The sequence below is a fragment of the Trachemys scripta genome, chromosome 9, assembly GCF_013100865.1.
Source record: "Trachemys scripta elegans isolate TJP31775 chromosome 9, CAS_Tse_1.0, whole genome shotgun sequence".
In the NCBI taxonomy this organism is placed as follows: Eukaryota; Metazoa; Chordata; order Testudines; family Emydidae; genus Trachemys; species Trachemys scripta.
The window spans coordinates 28,749,168-28,771,808 of record NC_048306.1 but is presented as its reverse complement, the minus strand read 5'-3'; the positions used below and the strand labels follow the sequence as shown (position 1 = coordinate 28,771,808).

The following is a 22,641-nucleotide window of genomic DNA, read 5'->3' as shown; positions in this document are numbered from 1 at the left end:
CTACCTCTCTCCTACACAGACACATACACCAAGTCTCGCCCTTTTTATGCTTTACCAACCCTAATCTAAACATCAACCAATTTAGTATTCTCCTTTACCTTGAACCTTCTTTTCTATCAAGGGGAGGGATAGCTCAGTGGTTTGAGCACTGGCCTGCTAAACATAGGGTTGTGAGTTCAATCCTTGAGGGGGCCACTTAGGAATCTGGGGCAAAATCAGTACTTGGTTCTGCTAGTGAAGGCAGGGGGCTGGACTCGATGACCTTTCAGCGTCCCTTTCAGGTCTAGGAGATCTGCGGCGGCTCCGCCTGCGCCCTAGCCTTCAAGGCCAGAGCACTGGGCAGAAATCACATTGCGTCAACACCTGCCATGGGCCTTCGCAATGCTTTGTTTTATTTAAACAGTCGGATTCCCCTAGTCCACACCAGTTCTAAATCAGCTGCTAGGCACCGGCCGAGGCGGAACGCCGGCCCCCCGCCCATCCCTGCGGAGGGGGAGAGGTGAGAGACGCCTGCCGCAGCTGGGGTGATCCACAGGAAGGGCCCGGCTCGTGTCTAGAGTCACTGCCGCCCCCCGGGAGAGGGCGGCGCCTCATCCAGCCGCGGCTCGCGCCCAGCCCCGCTTCGCACCCCAGCCCGACCGACCCAGCCCTTAGAGCCAATCCTTATCCCGAAGTTACGGATCCGGCTCGCCAACTTCCCTTACCTACATTGTTCTAACATGCCAGAGGCTGTTATCTGTAAATATGCCTCAATACTTTCATAACATTGCCTGGGTACACAACTGACCTGATTCCCTCCCTGCTGCAATCCCAGTTCATGCCTTCATTTCCTTTCTTCTTGATAATGTAACATGCTCCTCAATGCCCTCCACAGGCCTCAGCTCTTTAAACTCCAGAATGTATAGAATTCTGCGGGCCACTTTCTCACATATACCAAAGAGTGGGAATTCCCACTTCCACCCTCAAACAAGTGTACTAGCTAACCATCTATTTTTGTATTGAGTTCAAAAGTGCCTTGCCTTGTTTTTATCTTTCCCCATAGATTTTTGTTTTCCTATTCCTTTCCAGCTCTCCCTTCTCATATAGCCCCTGTCTCAGTTTGCCCTTTCCCACAATCTTGCCACTGTTAGCGTGATAGTTTTCTCCTCAGCAGTGCCTACCACCTCAGACCTCCTTCTTTATCTGTGCATCACTGACCACTTTTCAAATCTCTTCTTTAAATGTATCTTCCACTATTGCCTATGCCTGTCAAATTTTCCTCTGGGCATATGTCTGTTTGCTTCAATTATCTACACCACACACACTTTTATTATTAGATTTCTTTTATTACCTAATTATGTAAAGAGTTTGAGATACAGTTTCTATGAGTCAATCCTAGCAAATGTAACATGATAGAGTGAAAGGTGTATACATTTGCCTGATAACAACTCCTCCAAAAGTCTACAATGGTCATTTTTCTGCCATTGTTAATAAAGCCGGTTAACCTTTAGATTAGATTAGTTTGGCTAAGACTAGTTCTAGCACATTTTTACAATCCATTCTGATTACACAAGGAAGCAAAAGAACATTTAACTAAAATTATTTACCATTGCATTGCAATTTTAGTACATAAATAGCACCATTGTAGTATATTAAGAGCTGCCAAACAGCAACTGCACTCATCTTTCACTCTGTAATGTTGTGAATGTCTGTTCTGCCCAATTCTGGTAGTTGAAAGTGCGTGACACTTTTCAGCATCATTCATGGACACTGTATGTACATGCAAAACTTTCCTGTTGTATCTGAGGCAACAACTAAACAGGTATTAGGTGGATCAGAGCATACCTAATAGTATACATTCACAAATAAACTGCCTGTAAAAAGGCAGGGCTTCTCCCCAGCCGGCAATGCATCCACTGGCATGCCCACAGTTTCTTCTGGGGAGTTTTATTTCTCAAACCCAGGCAAAGCAAACAAAAACAGTTTTTCAACTCATCCTGGGCTACAGTCCCCAGGGGACTTTCCCCCCTCCTTTATCTTTCAGGCTTTCACTGCCTACCCTTTCCAGGGTCTCTGGCAGTTGGGCCTACTTCTGTGCCCTGTTCTCTGAGCACCATCACCCAAGGCTTTTCTCCCTGGATACCATTTTATGAACAGTTCCTCTCAGGTTCTCACTGGCTCACCTCTTAGGCTGCTCCTGCTTTCTGCAGTACCTCCCAGGCACTCACTGCCTGCCCTCCCAGAAAATTCTAGAAGTCCTGCTGCTTCTACATCCTGCAGCTTCCTAGTTCTCACTCACCAGATGACAGTCTCTCTCACTGGGTCTTCCTCTGACCCAGATGCCCGCTTTAAACCTAATTGGGGTTAGCTGACTAGGCACAGGTACTCTGGTGCTACTTCCTCTTAAAGGGCCAGTGTCACCCTGTGACTGCTCCATATTACAGTTGGCCTTCTTAAAGACCAGGAAAAGATATATTTGTGCCTCATCTTAGTTGTGAAAGAGAGAGAGACTCATTTATCTTTTCTCAATAGTCTGGAAAGTACCAGTCTACAATAGGGTTGCCAACCCTCCAGGATTGGCTTGGAATCTCCCGGAATTGGCATCAATCTCCTGGTAACTATTGAAAGCAATCCAGGAGATTTTAATAGGATATTTTAAGAAAATTACATTATGTCAAGTTGGGGAAAAAATCTCCCGGAATAGCTTCAGTCAGAGTTGGCAACCCTAGTCTACAGTATATCACTACTAAGTGTAGAAATAATTATGATATAATAAAACATATACATTAATACTAGACTACAGTACATCACTACTAAATATAGAGTAAGACACATGCCAAATTCTTAGCATGAAGTCTCTATATAAAAATAGCCAACACAACACTCACAGGAGAGATTCACTGGGAAAATTAACTAATGGACAATGTATGAAATGTACTAAATACTAATATGAAAAGTTTGTGATCCACTCCACTCTGTTTTAGCTAATGCTCTGAATATAATGAAGGTTTACTAAGTAGAATATTTTTCATATATCATTAATATTTTAACCTTTCTAATGCCATATCATCCAGGTTTTTGGTTAGGGCCCTACTGTGCTATGGGCTGTACAAACATGTAGAAAGTCCCTGCCTCAAAGAGTTTACAATCCAAAGGACAACACATAATAGGTGGAGATGACAAACAGTGGGTCAGGCTGTGGAGCAGGAGAGAAAGGGTTAAAAAAAGCAGGATGTGTGCAATGATTCTCAGACAATCAGCAGCAACAATCACAACTCTCCACCTGCCAAGCCATTCCTGATGCACTACGGAAGAAGCAGGTTTAGAGGAGGGACTTGAAGGAGGCTTAGGAGCCGGCTTTATCGATTTTGACTGGGAGTTTCTCTCATTTGTAAGGAGCAGCATGGGAGAAAATGTGAAGGTGCTTGTAAGAGAACTGGAGAATTGGATAATTGAGGCTGACACCATTAATGAACCGAAGGCAGGAGTCAATCTTATGATAATATAAAAGGTAGGATAGGAAGGGGAGAGCTAAGTTGTGGAGGGCTTTGTAAGTTGGGACAAAAAATTGTTTTTGATGTAGTGAAAGAGAGAGGGGATGACAGTCAGAATGATGGATTAGGAAAATGATTTTAACAGCCTGTTGAATGGACTTGAAGGGGAGAAGAATGCAGACATTAAGGCCAGAGGAGGTGATTACAGTAATCCAGGTGTGTGATGATCAGTGCTTGGACAGTTATAGTATTTGGACATATTAAGAAATTACTTAAGAGGCATTTCTAGCCAAGCTTGATAAAGTCTATAAAATACAGAATCAGAAATTACCGAGTCTGACTTATATTTACTACATGATTTTCTGTCAACACATGGGATAACAAAGTCTTTAAAAATGGATAGCAATTGCCCTTGATTATGCATAGAAATTGATCCAGAACAGGCAGAAGATCTCTTTAGTCATGATTTAGAAGACTGACATTTTGACATGACAGAAATTATATAAGATTAATGACAACAATGACCGTCATGTGAGAAAAAATTATCTCCTATAAAAGCAAACATTTGCTAGTGGAAAATTGTGTACACAAGCTCATTAGGAAAGTGTGGTGGGGCTAATGGGTGGGATTTTGTTTTATTTAAAGCCTTTGTTTGTTGCTCTTCGTTATTTTTGTTTGTTTGTTTCTATGTATATAATTCTAATGGTTTTAAAATCAGTAAATAGATACTATGGATGTACTTCTTTTATGGAAGAAATATAGTGGATTCTGCTTATTAGCAGCCTGTTGGTTCTCAGAAAACAGTTGCTATTATTTGAGGTGCCTTCCAGCCCTCCAAACCTGCCTACAGATAGTGCTAAGCACATCCTAGCACTTCCTGCCCTGGATGAAGCACCGCAACATTGGGGCTTTGTGGGGCTGCAGCCAAGGAAGGAAGCGCTGAGATGGTGCCAGGACAGGGCACAACCCAGAGAGCACCAGGAGAGGTACCCTGCAGCCCTGCAGGCCCCCAGTGTCCCTGCTCCCCATGGAAAGCCTTGGCAGCTGGGCTGCAATCTCCTTCCTGCTGCTGCCCCCTCACCAGCTGTAGACAGGTGTGTGGGGCTCCTGCCAGGGAAGACATGTATAAAAGCTGTCAATAAGTGGTGTGCTAGTAGCCAATATCGAAATCCTACTAACATTAAAGTCAATGGGACAGGACTGACACCCAGCAAAACATTGCTATTAGCTAGAAGTTGTTAATATCAGGATTGCTATTAAGCAGCATCTGCTGTATATATTTTTTTACATAATAATGAAGATACTCAAAAAATTAAAGCATTAATAAACAGTGGCTTGATTTAAAACAAATCTTCATAATATGAAATATACCGAGTATACATGTCTCTTGCTAACTGTAGGTGTAATAAACAGGTCTCATTGGAATAAAGCATCTTACATTTTCAGTAGTCCCAGTGATTACATGCAGCCCATCATATGTTGACTTGATATACATCCCCTAAAAAAATGGCAAGAGAAGGAATAATTAGTATCTGTGAGTAGTTACTGCTACAAAAAAACTAGCTCTCTTTAATATTGCAACAAACAAACAAAAGATGTTGGAAGAATGCTTGTTCTGGATTAAAGTCAATGGCATTAGAGCAAACTGTGGTTGAATACAATTTACAAAACAAAATTAAAACAAAAACATATTAAGAGTCAATATAAAAATACATGTTCCCTTTGAATGCACCTCCATTAATTCCAGCATCAACGGATAAGAAATCTTTTGGACAGGATTTAATAACTAACATGATAGGAGAAGCTGGACTCATTTTGGCATCTGAAACACACAGTAGTTTGTTACGTTACTAATCTCAAAAAAGAACTAAAGTTGTCAGAACCCAGGTAAAGCGCAGAAATAGAGGCTTTAAACTTAAATAGCCCATACTCCAGAGGTCTATTGATTCCATAAAAAATAAAACTAGATAAAGCCTGGTGTGTCAGGAAGGTTCAGCAGCTAGCACTCTTGCCTCTTAATAAAAGTGTCACGTACCACCCCAAGACTTGAGCTTTCATCTTAATGCTGACAAGGTAGAAATGTGCTATTAAATCATCCTCTTTTGAAGGATTCTGAAGTCCCTTCTGCTGTCCAAGTAAAGTTAAAAGCCTCACAACCAGAGGAGGTCAAAAATGTCCCTCCTACCCCCATGGAAAATTTAGACTTGCTGGTTTAAATAAACAAACAAATAAATAAAAATCTGAATACTTTAGCAAGAAATTTTATTCCAATATGTTGTTGCGCTGCCTCATAAGAGTTGTAAGTCTGGGTGCCTCATGCCTCCCCCTCACCCCTGATCTTCCCTATAGGCTGGGCTCCCTGTTGGGATTACATCTCTCAGGATGAACAATGGTCTTCTCTCTTAGTGAGGGGAAGCAGTGCATCATGGGAGTCACATGACCAATGTGCATCACAGGGGATTGTGTCAGTCTGGGAGACCTGGCCCAGAGAGAATATAAGACAACTGAGGACAAGTCCAATGAGGCACTGCAACAGCACACCCAAATCAAAATATTTTGGTTTTTTTGGCCAAAATATTTAATTTAGTCAAACCCCAAATTTCCATTGATAAACACTTAGATGGATAATTTTCAACTAGATGTATTCACATTTTTTGAAAAGGGATAACCTGTGTGTCCTTCTAGCCAATATTCCCTCTCTTCAGTCCCAATAAATAGGTTACAGTTTTCAAGGGTGTTTTTAAGTTATTGCTGAATGCATAATATATAGCTGCCATATTGGGTGTATTACATTACTATTGCATTGCCATTAACAAAATTACTGCTTCATAAAGTTCTTTCAGAGTATGAAAATCAACTTAGAAAACCATTCTATTCCACTCTATACAATACCATCATTATGACTTAAGGAGAGGGGGGAAATCAATTTTCTCCATAAATGTTGCAAAATCATTCTAAAGTACCTAGGATATTTTACTTGCTTTAAAAATAAAACAAAACAAAAACAGTTTATAGTTTACTAAGATGTTGATCATGAATTTGATACTTTTGTCAAAGAAGTTCTGCTTGCATAAAATATTAATCACAAGTTACACTTTTAGGGAAGGAAATGATATTGACAGCAGCCGAACTGTTGCCAACTGATGCAGTTTGCAAACTTCTTGTAAGGCCCAGTGGCCAAGGCGGGCTAGGGGGCAGTCCAGAGCTGTAGTCAAGGGTGCATGAGTAATTGGGTAGCCAAGAGGTCAGTCTGTATTGGAGGCAGTCTGGGGCAATTGTCATCATTCTCGCAGGGATCAGCAGCCAGAAGATCCAATCCAAGGGGCTGGGTCAGTGAGCTGGGGAGTCGAGGTCAGGCAACATGGCAGCATTTTTCTTTTAAACAGCAAGGCAGCAAGGTTGGCTCAGGCAGAGAAGCATGGCAAGGTGGTCTAAGCAGCAATCAGCAGGCAATGGTCTGTCACTCAGACAGCTTCCTCTTCCTGTTGGGGGGTTTATATAGCCCAGGCACCCAATGAGAGTACTGCCTGTCCATCCAATCAGGTGCCTGGCTGCTGTGGGCCTGTAGGCCTTTAGCGCTAAGGCTGTTGGTTGGGGCAGCAGTTTGATGTATTGCCATGGCACAATGGCTAAAGATACTGAGAGACCTGGGTTCAATGCTAGGGTCCTGACACTGCAATTTTTCCATTGAATGTCCTGCTTAGGAAGACTAAGAATTATAGTCGCTTTACTATCCAAGATCCACTATGGCAAGCCCTTATTCTTATTCTCTTATGTAGTCCTATTGACTCCAATAGAACTAATCTCATTAGTAAGGACTACTCAATGTAGTAAAGATTGTCAGATCAGGAACTAGGGATTCACTCTCAAACTACAAATGAACACCACAAAAAGGATGATATTCTGTTGTATTAAACTTTCTTTAAAAATGAAAGAAATCTGTTAATTTAACTGGGTTAAATATATATGGATTTGGTACTGCAAAATACTGTGATTCACAGAAACACTATTTCCGTTTCACGTTTGTGATAGACTGTCAACTCCTCTGCTTGGCTACTGACAAACAGAAAAAGTAGAAAGAATGCTCTGGTGTTTGGAATTCTGCTTCAGGATCAATTCTCACTGAGACCAATTCTTCTCTTGGAACATCACAGCATAAATGTCAACATGTTGCAACATACTGTTAGAACATGACAAAAATTGTTGGGCTCTAAAACGTGATTCTGAGACCGCTATCCTTATTAGCAGACATTGCAGACCACTGATGTACCCAAGAAAAACTGCTATGATACTGCAAGTTCCATGGTGGATGGTTTAGCACTGCCTGGGTTAGCTGTACAAACAGGGTGTGTCTACACGGAGATAAAAAACCCACAGCTGGCCTGGGTCAGGTGACTTGGGCTCACTGGGCTTTGGCTCCAGGGCTGAAAAAGTGCTATGTGGATGTTCACGCTTGGGCTGCAGCCCGAACTCTGGAACCCTGTGAGCCTGAGCCCAACATCTACAGAGTAATTTTTAGCCCCGCAGCCCAAGCCCCACAAGCCCGATTCAGCTGACCCAGGCCAGCTATGGCGGTACTGTGTGGCTTTTATCCCCATGGAGATGTACCCACAGACACCAGGAACTCTGGGTTCTGGTTTACAGCCAGGTCTCTCTATTTCTGGGGTTCTATATTTAAAAAATCTTTTAAAGAACAAAATGCAACTAAAACATATTAGGTCCAATGCTTAGTGCTTCCTTCTGTCAGTAAGAGTAGAAAGAAAAATAAGAAAGAAAAAGATATACTCCCTCCACCTATTTGGACAAGACACTTTCCTCTAGGCTCTGAAGTTTGTGCCTCTGACCTCCCATTGCTCTTCCAAGAGAAGATCAGCAGGCTGTTGAGCTTAAGGCATTGTAACGAAGACAATCTTTCATGTCACGTCACATAGATATAATTGTAATGTTTTGCATTTTTTTCCTTGAGAACAGTTTGGGTTGGAATACTTCAAGTCCATATGATTTCTGTGGCTGAAACCTGGAAGGGCAGTATACCACCTAACAAATGGCAGCTAGATAGATAGCTATTAGGAGCAAGAGCAGACAAGTCAACCTATCTACTTCTAACACTCTTGTATTTCTTAGACAATAAGGTCAATTTTATTTCCTCTTTTTTTCTTTTTTCTTTATGAATAGCATCATGTATTTTTACTGGACATCACTCATTTGAAGCTTAAAAGCCAAGCTTAGTCTTGATATAATTAATGGAAACTGACATTTTCTACAAAGATTTATAGATGTTAAGACCAGAAGGGACCATTATGATCATCTATTCTAAGCTGACCATTTGCATAACACACAGAATTTTACCCATTAATTTCTACATCAAGCCTATAAGGTTGATCAGGTTCAACTAAAGCATATTTTTAAGAAAGACACGAAATAAGGATTTAAGACCAATGCCATATAAAAAGGTAATAACTTCACCATACTTCTCAATATTCTCCTGTTTTTACTTACTAAGTTCACATTAGCTCTCTTAGCCACATCATCACATGGGGAGCTCCTGTCCAGTTGCATATTCACTGTGACCCCTATGTCCTCTTAAGAGTCACTGCTTTCTAGGATTTTTTTTTTTTTGTTTATTTAGATTTAGTCAAGATGCCTATCCAAGACTCTAGGTGTCTTAACATAATTAATTATACAGTAAATTCAGTTAAATGAAATCAGTTCCACAGGAATACAGCCAGCCAGCCACCTATCCATTTCATCATCTAAAACATATACCCTCGGCCATTTCCCAACAATGGGTGAGCAATTTGCAAAGTCTCGGAGCTCTCACAGAAAACTCCCTTCCATCTGCCCCTCTCTTTGATAACTAGGAAGATCCAGCTCAAGTGCCCCTCCTGACCGTGGCTGAGCGGTATGGCCGGAGGAGAGAGGCAGTCCAGCAGCAAGGCCAGTTACGTGTCATTTAGCAATTTATAGGTCACAAACCAACATCCTAAACTCCATCCATCTGGTGGGGCAGAGTGAGAGCAGCTGGCTTCAGCAGCGTTACTGAGCATGCTCAGTACAAACCAAGCAATGAATATGGAGGGCACGTGACCCAGCATGCCCTCCACGGGATCACCTCTGCCGGAGACCAATGGGCTGCCAGTGCAGATCCCAGAGCACTGGTGTCATGTGCTCCCAGTGAGATGCCCTGCTCAATAAGCAAGCCTACTGATACAGTCCCCCATCCTGTATGTGAGACCCACATTCTTTGTTCCTACATGTTGGACTGTAAATTTGGCTATATTAAATGCATGTTGTTTGAATGAACCCAGTTTATCATCAATCCATAACATTCTATACAACTGATCTGTCATTATTATTTACCACTTTACTAATATTTGTGTTATCTGCAAACCTTACCAGCAAAGATTTTATAATTTCCTCTCTGATCTTTGATAAAGATCATTAATATCATTGGGCCAAGAACAGATTCCAGTGAGACTCAACTAGATACACTATGATGATTCTCCATTAACAACTTTATTTTTATACCAGTTAGACAGTTTTTAATCTATTTAGTAAGTGCTACATTGATTTTGTACACTGCTAATTTTTTTAATCAGAACATCAGGCAGTTTAAAGTCACATGCCTTACTGAAGTCTCAGTATATTATGTCAACACATAATAGACTTAAGCACACCATTATCAACCAAAATTGTAATCTCATCAAAAAATGATATACTCTAAAGTCTGTTTGAAAAGACCTACTTCCCATAGAATTATGTCCACAGACGCTCAGACTTAAAGGCCAGAATATACCATTCTGATCATCTAGGCTAACCTCCTGCAAACATAAACCATACATATAACCTAGTAGTTTCTGCATCAAACCCATAACTTCTTGTTGAGCTAAAGTACATCTTACAGACGGACATCCAGTCTTGATTTAAAAGACTTTCAGTGATGGAAATCCATCACATCCCTAAGTACGCTGTTCCAAAAGTAAAATTACTTTCACTATTAAAATGTGTGCCTTATTTCTAGCCTGAATTTGTTGACTGTTGATTCACATTACTTATGTTACCATCCTTTAATTCTTTATGATAGAATCCTGTATCAGTCATTCCACGATTTTTCCCAGCATCAAAGTCAGACTAATCAGCTTATAATTACCCTGATCATCCTATTTATGCTTTTTCTTAAAAAATATTGTCACAGTGTTTGCTTATATCCAGACCTCTGGAACTTCTCCAGCATGCCAAGATTTATTAAAAATCAGCATCAATAGTTCAAAGAGTTCCTCAGCCAATTCTTTTGAAACTCTTAGGTACAAGTTATTCAGTCTTGCAAATTTAAAAGTTAATAGATACTGTTTTTATTATTCCAATGTTTGCCTGACATTAAGTAAAGCATCACAAAATCTTGTTATTTTCCTCTCTTTGTTTTCATGGATCTGTGTCTTTAAAAAAATGTGCTCTTCCAGAATTTAAATAAATTTGCATGTCAAACTCCCAAATACAAACATCAGACATTATGCACATGCCTGCTGCATCTCTACATTTCCATACCTATCACCTAGATTTAATCAATTCCATGTGAGTCAGAGGTAATTTGTTTGACTTTTTTATATCTTGCATATACTGTTCTTGCTACAAATTTGGACTAATTGTGTGGCTAGGTAGAACAAGAATGTATCTTTTGATATATGCAATTCTTTTTAACTTGGTGAGTCTGGGAATAAAAAAAAAGAATACAGGCTCTTCTCTGTGCTTGAGGAGTTACATGCACGAACCCCCCAAAACTGAAATGAGGCTGTATTATAAAAAGTTTTGATCCCTTGTCTCCACAATAGAAAAATGAGCTTGCACCTGTTTTTGTAAACTATTATCACAATATGCGAATAAGGTGAATTTTTAAAATTTTACTTCAGAAATAATAAGACAAATGTGAATAAAATTAAACTACAAAGGACAACATTTTTATCATGACAACTTATTTTTATAAGCTTGTGTATAGTAATGCATGGCACCTATTTATCTACATAATAAGATTCTAGGATTGTCACTGTGTGTGCATCTGAAGAAGTGAGGGTTTTTACCCACGAAAGCTTATGCCCAAATAAATCTGTTAGTCTTTAAGGTGAACACTGGACTCCTTGTTGTTTTTGTGGATACAGACTAACAAGTCTACCCCCTGATACTTGTCACTGTGTGTGTCACTCTGAAGCCTAAAATGTCTGTTGAGTCCGTGATAGAAACAGCTACAAGAATGGTTGAGAGCTCTTTTTGTTTAGAACATCACCAGGTTCAATAATCTCTGGGATTCATGGTCTGTTACTGTCCAATGTTTAAATTCACAGCCATTTTCAGCTTATACACTTTACAAATTACACTCATATGACAACACGGGCTTTCACTTAGTAAAGCCATAAAATATGTCTTTTTATTCAGCTTTTCTTTTTTTACATACTTTGGTATGTAGAATATGATAGGTGCAATTGTATTTTTCCACTGGGGAGAAAGTTTTGACTAGAACACTGAAAAAAAACAGCCTCTTTTGTAGTAATTTTCTTTCTTTTGTCCAGGGCATGTATTGTAGAAATCAAATGTGTTCCACTTAAAAGACGGCACTTCAAATCACCCTTTGCAGTACTATAAACATTTTTCATGAAATACCCTGTTCTTGATATGCAGACTGTCAGTGCTTGCCTGTCCTGCTATGCAGAGAACACATAGTTCAGTTCAGCTCTTGGCTGCTCTCTCTGATAGGAAGATCCTCAAAGGACTATTTATCCTTCTGTGTAAGATGACACTGAGACTTAGAAATATATTGTTTGTAAAGGACAATTTAAGGCGATACTACTTTAGGGGTTGCTCTGCATTACTTTAAATCAAGTTTTGTAAAGAGGAAGAATTGAACTTCTACAGTCAATTTTAAACTATACTGAAATGTGTTTATCCCAAGCCTCCAAATTTCCTGTTTGTAACACGGATCCTAAGGTGTGCCAGAGATAAACAAAAGGTTTTCAGAGAGAATTTTCTTTCCACTATCTGCTAAAGGCAGAATAATCTACCTTTGGCTCTGAGTGTAGCTCCATTTGAAAGTTTGTATATGACTGCAACATTTTTGGTCTCTTAGACACAGTGCTTGAATCATGCCATAACACACTGAAATTCCATGCTGGCGCTTTTTTAACGAGCCACAATGGTATTCCAGTACTTCTGCTGGTCCCGGGCCAGGTGGCTCCTTTCTGTCCTGTGAGGGAAGCAGGAGCCAGACACAGTTAGGGAGAAGGCAAGGAAGAAGTGGTCTCTGCACTCCTTGCTCACTCTCTCACTCCTTGCTCCCATGGGCCTTCCGCAGGAGCCCACCCCCTGCTCCCTCCCTCCCAGGGCTTCTGACTGCCCTGTGTTCAGGCACTTCTTTTTTTAAGGACTCCAGAACTGCTGAGAAACCTTCTGTTAACATGTTGTAAACCCAATAGAAAGCACCTAGTTAAACTGACATTCACAGGTAGAATTAGTCAGAACAGCTGGACCTTGCTCTAGATGTAACAGGCCATCTGTCTTCATTGAGTTTATTACTGCTTTACCACTGAGATGTTCCCACATAAAGCACATTCCATAATGAAGAAGCCTAGTTAAAATATAAATATATCTTTAAAAAATTCTTACAATTAATACCTATATATCCCATGCCAAAATATAGTGTTAATGAAATATGATAGTTGAGAAATTGAATCATCAATCATCCTTTTCTCCCCAGACCTTGCTTGTTTTGTAGATCTCACTGTAACTCTTACTAATACTGCTGGAGTTGAAGAAGTGTGAACAATGGTGGAAATTCTTTGTAAAATGTTTCTACTGTAAGCAAGGTTTAAAGCAGCCATATTGACTCAGTAACCCAAAATTGAGTGTACTGCAATAATATTTTACATTTATACAGAAAAACATTAATCTTAAAACACTTGATAAATTTCATACAGAGGGCACCCAGTCCTGCATTATTATAGTTAATAGAAGTTTTGTTATGCTTTTTAATAGACGCAACATCACATCCTTATAGAATGCAGGACTCTTCACAGCAGTAACAGGAAGGGAATATTCATATGACACTGGTGCAAATCCCTGTTCTTTCAAAATGCATCCTGGGCTCATTAATGTCTACAGAGAGCAGACAGTACTTTGTAGTTGAGATTTTGCCTGAAAAATCTACTGTAAACAGCTTGGAGCTCAGTTTATTAACCTTTGAGGAATGCAGAAATGTGCAAATCCTCCATAGCTTTGAACTTGTGCTCCAGGAAAACAAAATGCTTCAAAACTAGCATTTAGATCTGTAAGTCATCCCCTCCAGTAGAGCCTAAAATCCCGTAGAACATGTTTCTGTTAGGCTTGTTTTTTTTCTTCTTCATAGTGTTCCCTGGCTTTGCTGGATGGATTGTTGGGGGCCTCTGGTGTGGATTGAGAGATTTCAGATCCAATAAAAATGAAAAAACAGGCTTGATGAATCTTTCAGAAAGTCTGTTTTTCTCCCAACTATTCATTTGGGGCTTGAAATAGATAGATATAAACATAAACAAAATATAAACTTCTATGATACCCTTATTCACACTAAGGACTTCTTACACTGCTCTGGAAATCATAATGTATATACACAAGGGTGACAAATTAAGATTGCATAAGTAACCTTAATTCTGCTATTTCCTAACTTTTGGGTGCTTGACTTTGCAACCTTAAAAATGTTCTTTTAATGTAGCTTTTGTATATATCGTTTCCCATGTTTCTTTTTTAAATATCAAAACTGGAAAAAATATCATGTAGCATATTGACACCCACGAGTCATCAGCAGGGTTGGATCCACCACACAAACCTCGGACACTGAGCTAACTGAGTAACTGCTAACATAGTAGGTTGTCATCCTCCTGTGTGGACCTGCAACAGATGAGGATGAAGCCCACAAGTTGCCCATAGAAGAATGGTGGGACTCAAGAATTTTGACTTCCATTTATATAAGAATGGCCATACTGGTCCATCTAGCCCAGTATACTGTCTTCCAACAGTGGCCAATGCCAGGTGCTTCAGAGGAAATGAACAGAACAGGCAATCATCAAATGATCCATCCCCTGTTGTCCACTCTCAGCTTCTGGCAGTCTGAGACTAGGGACACCCAGAGCATGGGGTTGCATCCCTGAACATCTTGGCTAATAGCCATTGATGGACCTATCCTCCAACAACTTATCAAATTCTTTTTTGAAAGCTATTATAGTTGTGGCCTTCACAACATCCCCTGGCAACAAGTTCCACAAGGTGACTGTTTGTTGTGTGAAGAAGTACTTCCTTTTGTTTGTTTTAAACCTGCTGCATAGGAATTTCATTGGGTGACCCCCATTTCTTCTGTAATGTGAAGGGTAAATAACACTTCCTTATTCACTTTCTTCACACCATTCAAGATTTTATAGACCTCTTTCAGATCCCCCCTTAGTCATCTCTTTTCCAAGCTGAAAAGTCCCAGTCTTTTTAATCTATCCTCATATGGAAGCTGTTCCCTACCCTTAATAACTTTTGTTGCCTTTCTCTGTACCTTTTCCAATTCTAATATATCTTTTTTGAGATGGGACAACCAGAACTGCATCCAAGGTGTGGGTGTACCATGGATTTATATAGTGATAATAAGATAGAAAATGTCATAATATCTATCCCTTTCCTAATGGTTCCATTTCAGGTTCTGAAGGATAATTTACTGTTCTGGTCACAGTCTCTTCTGCCTGTCCTCCCCAGCTTGATTCCTTGTGTCCCATCCCCCCAACCTGTCCTTGTCCTAGTTCTGTCTCTTCCCCATCCCTGGTTCCTGGTCCCACTCCCATTCTCCTTGCCTACCCAGTGCCAACTCTTATCCAGTTTCAGTGTTTCTAACCCCCTCTGTCATTTCCCTCACAGGCTTCAAGTTCCAGCCTCCACCAATCAACAACACATCCTCCCCACCCCCACCAGTTCCCAGTCTCCACTCCCCCGACTAGTTCCCCATCCCATTTTCATTCCCAGTCTCACCAGACAACTTGTTCCAATCTACTCATTTCCCAGTCTAGCTTTTCCCCTTAGTTTATTGAAATCAGACAGTCTCCCCTCCATGCTGCCAGGGTGCTAGCCAGAGGAGTCATCACTCAGCATAGGAGAGAGAGGTTCTCCCTGGTCCCAGTTTTGGTGCCTGGTCCCACCCTCATAGACTCATAGATTTTAAGGCCAGAAGGAACCATCATGATCATCTAGTCTGACCTCTTGCACATTGCAGGCCACAGAACCTCACCCTGCCACTCCTGTAACAGACCCATAACCTTTGGGAAAGTGAAGCTTGCAGTGAAGTAACTGTCATGGGGAGAGGCAGAAAATGACTGGCTCTTTGCCCCCAAATCAGCAGACAATGGTGTAATTTTATTGACAACATAAAGTTTGGCTTCAGGGTGTTGACAACTTAGTTGTCAACAAAATTGGGATTATAGAAGAAAAATGTGTTTGCATGAGAAGAACTCCAGTTAGATGCATAATTCCTAAAATGGGAATTGCAAATGCTATTTTAAAAAATTGATCAAAAAACTAGAGACAGCTTCTTCACAGTGCTAGCTAGTTCGTTACTACCATGCCTTCTCCAATTGCAAGCCTATGAGGAATACCTTTGCTAAGAAAAAGCTAGCAAAATGGGATTATATGGTGTATATATATTTTTAAAATACTCTTCCCCTTACACGTATCAGAGTATTAAAATACCACAAAAACAGGTTTATATTAACAAAAAAGCACATCCATTAAAAAGTCTCTCTTGCTGAAGAACATTTAGAAGGAAAAAAAACCACAGGGCTTACTACAGTTACTCCATTATCTCAAGTGGTAAATGTCTATGCGGTAGATCTAAAGCTCCAACTCCAGGTATCAATATGGCTCCATATGAGAACATTTCTTTTGCAGTTTGTTTGTTTTTTAAAAGTGTAGGAAATGTCTTTTAAAAGAAGTACGTTAGAAGAACATTAAGGTTGTAAAGTCAAGTACTCAAAAGTTAGGAAATACCAGAATTAAGGTGCCTATTGACCCTTGAAGTCTTTAAACCATAATTTGAGGACTTCAGTAACTCAGACTAGATAATCATGATGGTTCCTTCTGTCCTTAAAGTCTGTGAGTCTTGTTCAGCTTCCCTGCGAATGTGCATTATGATACAATCTTTTAATTACATAAGCACATACTACTTTTCCCACAACCCCTGCCTCATTCAGTGCACAACATGGACCTGCTCCAGGGATGAATCAAGGCTTTGTTGTGAAGAAGGCTGTTGTCTGTAGGACCCTTGTCTCATTTGGTGCAGAAGCTGAAAGGCCTTTAGGGAAGGAGATAGGGGACTGAAGGAAGAGAAAGGATGGTCTCATGGTTAATACAGTTTAATATCACTGTGGCCCTGAGAGCACCCCAATGCCGAGAGCTCTCTGGTGTCTAGCACTGAGCCTCAGCAGGCCTGACCAGCTGAGTGTACTCCAACTCACTGTTATCATAATCTGCATCTACAAGGTGTCATGCAGGGTATCACATATGAACTGAGTAACACACTGGACAGTTAATATTATTGTGTGTGTCTGTATGGATGATATGTATGAAAAGTTATAAATATGAGCTGGAAATAGGTTTTTAAAATGCATTTGGGCAGGTAGGACTTAAGTCACTCTGCCCTAGACAAAGGAATGTGGTCCTGCCTGCTTGAATGTGTCTCCTATGTAAATTGAGCAGACGCAATAGAATTACATTTACATAAAAGTTAAAGCCATCAAATTAATGAGTGGTGAAGGCAGCCACGTAACTATTGGAGGAGGAGACTGCAAAAATTAACCTGGCATCAGCTCTCTCGTAAAAATAGCAAGCTGAGGCCTCAGGAGGGCTTCTTGTCTTTGAGAACAAAGATAAAACTTTGAAGATCTGAGCAGAGAGAAAAAGCCATTTTGGTATCCTTCACCTGAAGAGACAAAGAAACCAAGCACTTCAAGGTCTGTATTGGACCCCGGCTAAGAACTGACCAGCCATGTTGGAAGAACAATTGTCATGAGAAATCTATGTTGAACAAAATGCTCTAGTTTGTTAAGCTAGGTTTTTGTTTTAGAATCGTAATTTTACTTTGGTTTGTTTGTAACCATTTCTATCTCAATTCCTTCTATTTGGTATCACTTAAATATCTGTTCTTTATTAATACATTTTACAGCCATCTCAGTGCAGTGTTACTTGATGTGGGTACTTGATGCACAAATGGAAAATTAAAAACTCTCCAGTGTGCGACTGTGGTCACCCAGAACAGACCATGGAGCATATAATGACTCAATGGCTGATTCCCAAATATGAAAGAGGCATCACAGCATTATGCTCCGCTACTCCTGATGCAATTGTCTGGCTTAACCATCTAAATACAAAATTACAGTTGTTGCTCTACATCCACATCAGCCATACGAAGAAGAAGTGCAGTGTTTCAAACTGAAGGATAAAATCCTCAACCAAATTAACAGGTTTGGACCGGACCGGTGCTGCATACTGTCTCTTTAAAGGAGCAGCGAAATTGATAAGGAGCTATAGTGAGAGGAACTGAGCACTGCAGGGGAGATGATTTGGGGGCAACTCAAGGCTGGACGAACTGTTGGTGTCACCCTGCAAGGAATAACCAGGCTGGTGGAAGCCAGGGTCAGGTCATTGTGCTGTAAGTAGGCTACTGGTGTCAGGGATCTGAACCAAAGATGCACAGCACAGAAACTCCCAGGGTTACAGGACAGGTGATGACACAACCTCTTAGTAATCTGGGTGAATCCCCAAAATGTCAGAGTCACCTTCAAGAAAAGAATTCCATCTCTGCCTCAGTCACAGAGGTCCTAAGAGAGAGGCTGAGCAAGTCACAAACCATATTTTTCATAGATGACCACTAATTTTATGGGTGCTCAGATGCCTGGAGTCAGATTTGCAGAAGTGCTGAGCACTCACAGCTGCAACTGAAGTCAATAGATGCTGTGCTTTAAATAGGTCTATAAAAATGTAAAATACTCTGCAAAATCAAGCCCTAGGCATCTCAAGCTGGGCATCCAAAATTAATGGACACTTTTGACAATTTTAACCTTAATCTCTCTGTGCCTGAGTTCACTTCCTATAAAACTGGGATAATAATACCACCTTACCACACAAGGGCATTGTGAAAATAAACTTATTAATGTCTGTGAAGCATACAGATACTACAGTGAAGAGTGCCATAAAAATGCCCATCAAGAAATTAATAATCCACTGCAGTACAGAACTTGGTTAATATGTAGTAAATAGTGTCTGGGAACCCATATGCATACGTGCACGGACTGAGGCAGGGGTCCTGTGGAAAATACAATGTGACTATGTAATTAAAAATTCTAATAATTTGTAATCCATTCTCTACTCTATTTTTCATCCTATATTTTCCTAAAGGTTTTTTCCTTTCTGCCCTTTCATTGTTCCTTTTTTCCGATCTTTTCTAAGAAGAATATGGACCCAGGAATGTTAACGTTTGCAAGGAACTTCCAAACCTATAATATTCCAGCACTTTCAGAATTAGGCAAAATAAGCTCAACCATCCATGGTAATTACATTTTACCTACCTATATTCTCACTAGCTGTTTTGATTACAGCATTCTTCACCTTCCCACCTAAAGTATGTATTGTATTGTTGTGCCTAATAATGATTTCACCATATAGAAGGCTGCATTTCAGTGATGGGTGAAGTGTTTTTTGTTTATAACATTTGTAAAAAAAAAATCTTTGGAATTGTTTTGGTTTAAATATGATATTTGTTAATTCAGACTTGCACTGTTTCTTGCTAGAAACTACCATCCTACAATATTGTGAGGTGACTGTGTAATTTAGGTAAATGACAGGGATAATAATGAAACTGCCAAATCAGGATTTGAATTCAGGTTTCAAGAAGTGAAAAAGCCAATTTGTTACTCCACGCTGACCTCTACAAAAAATCACCTGTAAGAAGAATCATACTTATTTAAAATAGCTTTTTATTTAACTTCAACTGGAAAATAACCAACTTGTGACACCAGCAGCTATTCACTGAAGTAAATTTCTTATAAAATACATTTCTGCAATGAAAATGAACCAAAAAGTATTTTTGTGATACTTTAAAACTCTGATAACTATACAGCCAAAATTCCCTAATGTGTACTATTACCATATGAGAAGAGATGCTCTCTATTTTTAAATTTAAAATACTGAGTTCTTCCAAATTGTGTAGTTCTTTATTTTTATTTTAAATGAGAAATATTAAATATTCACATATCTGTCAAGCTGATCATCAGTGTATCCAAAAAACACTTCCAGTTAAAATTATTACTTTAAAGAATTATTTTTTGAAAAACTTGGCTGTTAAAGAATTCCCCTTAAGGAAAGGGGTGGCCTGAAATGCACAGAGTAGATCTGGGCCCAGCAGAAAACTAGTTATTCACAGTGGAGCCACAGAGAAACTGAATGGCTGTTTTGTAGCATTAAGAGATCTACATGAAATAAGCATTTAATAAAAAAAGTAATGGCGCCTTAGCTTGCAAGCTGGTAGCCAGATACAGGAGTGGACTCAACCAATTAGAAGAATTACCTACCTAGAGACTGTATGGTCTCTCCTGCTCACTCCTATAGCTGGACCCATGTGGTATATAAGCAGCCTTCTTGCACAAGAGATGCAATCAGATAAGCCTGTCTGATCCTTAAATCAGCCAGTCTGAGGTCTGCTAGGTGGTCTCATCTTGCTGCCAATGTTTCTATATCCAGTATGATCTCCTTCCCAATCATTCATTATTGCAATATAAGGTCTCTTTTATATATAGTTTTTCAATTAAATTTTTTTTGGCATTATAATTGTCATGGTCACTGGACTAGCTGCACTTTTGACCCCTCTCCAGACTCTCTGAGTGCATGCCCCTCAGGTGTTAGACCTCTAGCCTTTACCTGTCCTGTGCGTTTGGGGGGAATCCTGTGATTTTCCCATTCTTAGACTAGGTCTTGGACTATTGCCTCAGTGTCTGCTCAGCAGGACTGACTGGGCTTGGCACCTTAAAGTCTTCCCTTAGGAAACTGACCTCTAGCTAATACAGTGACCAGGCAGCTTTCTGAAAGAAAAGTATTGTTTAATCTTAGCAGTAGGAACAGAAATCATAAGAGCAAAAGGATTTGCAAACAATTAAATAGTCTATATGAATGTATATCTTCCCAAGGCTTATCAATCCCCAGGAAGTTTAGGCATGTCCATCTCCTTCAAATCCCCTCCCCACACAGAGGACCAGTGTCTGAGTCAGCCTGTTTCTCATGATAACAGCCCCTGACAACTGCCTCCCGCTCTTGACAGAGTTTTTAACTGTTTAACATCCTTTTGAACTGTGTGTTCTCACCCTTGGTAAAACAGCTGTGTAACTTTGGCTGGAGCCTGGAAGTAGCATCTTCACAGCTAATAGCTCAGGTTAATCTGTTCGAATTATTCTAATTCGAATCTGTTAACCAGGAGATGTGTTATTTGGATTCATTGTTTCAGCTTCCTGCTTGATTCCCAAGATCCCTACTATTAACTAAACCAGTCCATGCAAACAGTGAATTAACTCCATACATCAAGCATTCTCATAACCCAATATATCCATATATTATTCATAAATGAATACACATCGGCCCCACATCCTGCACAATAATCACATTATAGAATCTGCAGGTTATCGTTACTACTCAGCATCAGGCTTCAAAATGCAAAGATGTTGAGAGACTAATATTTTATTATTAGCGGAAATGGAAGAAATGTGGAATTCTGGATTATAACTGAGAAATATAATATAATCTGTAAAAAGAGACATGGGCCCAGATTCACTAGTATACTCTGATTGCTTTTGTGCTTAACTGACCAGATCAACTGGATTTACAGCTGATTTGTAACTGTGGAATGGTGCAATGCAGCTGCACATATGGGTGAATCTGTCCCAGTGTCTGTTTGTAAATATCATCTACAAATCTTTGGGGATTTTTGGTTGGTTGGTTGGTTTTGGTCTTCCTTAATAAAGTAATCTTGCTGAAATTTGAAGTAAAATCCATAAAAGCCTTTAAATTAAATATAAGAAAAACAATATGATCACTTTCCTTTAAACTTGTGGTACCATCTCTCACATTATTTATTTTATGTAGCTGATTAACTTCTATATTGGAGCCCAACATTTTTTATACATAAAAATAAAATCAATAATCTTGCTGTTGTCCAACAGCTATATTACAGCTCACTACAGATTACAATGCTCTGCTTTACTGTCAATATGTTTTCTGGTTACCTCCGGTGCTTTAAGTACTGTAGATTTATTTTATTTTAATACAGATAAAGACTGTAGTTAAACCACTTATAGAAATCAGCTAAAGCTTGCACTAGTACAAAGAGCTGGAAACTGCATAAAACAAATGCACATTGGTTTCTTGGCAAGTTAAAAAAAAGAAAACACTCTAAAGGATAGATGCTTGAGTTTAATATTCAAAAGGAATTAGCTATATTCTTACTTACCAAGCCCTCACTGGGCATAACGCTAGTAAGGTGAACTACTTCAAGATGTGCTGACTGAGACACCAGAGAGTCAGATGAGAGAGAGATGATGTGGTCACAGATTCCAGACAAAGTTTTACACTAGAAAAAGCAAATAAAGATAATCATAAGCACTTATGTTAAAGTGATAAACTGTTGGTATTAAAGCACAATTCAAGGGCAATATTGTTTACATTGTTTACTTTACATTGTATATATATTTGAGCAGCAGTAGCTTTTAGTTCTTACTGTTATAGAACACAGAGCTGAAGTTCTATATTTATCACAAGGCCAACTACAAGAGGGGCAGGGAAAATAAAATTCCTATCAATGCCATAACTAGTGGTCATGAATCTACAGCACAGAAGCCCAAAGGAACCTTCTTGTGAAGTAAATAACCGAAGTGTGTGTGCTTGAATTACCTTATTCATTCAAGCGTCCACCCCTATCAAACATGCCTGTAAACTTGATTTTACTTGTTGCTGTACATGGCATTATTAAACACAGATTGAATTAAAGCAAAATATGTAAATAATAATTATATTACACATTAATTTAATCACTTTTTTGGCCAACAAATGAGAAGGGGAATTTATAAAATCAAGTGTTTAT

General features: G+C 39.6%; 1 protein-coding gene across 1 annotated transcript in view; it reads right to left on the bottom strand.

Annotated features, from left to right (window-relative positions):
- Window positions 1-22,641, bottom strand: part of LOC117882910 (connector enhancer of kinase suppressor of ras 2-like) — a 376,187-nt gene that overhangs the window by 260,623 nt on the left and 92,923 nt on the right. The window contains exons 6-7 of the mRNA XM_034781795.1: window positions 22,012-22,131; window positions 4,912-4,971 (exon numbers count right to left, since the gene is read on the bottom strand). Of these exons, the coding sequence (XP_034637686.1) occupies window positions 4,912-4,971; window positions 22,012-22,131 (180 nt within the window). The remainder of the gene's footprint in view (window positions 1-4,911; window positions 4,972-22,011; window positions 22,132-22,641) is intronic.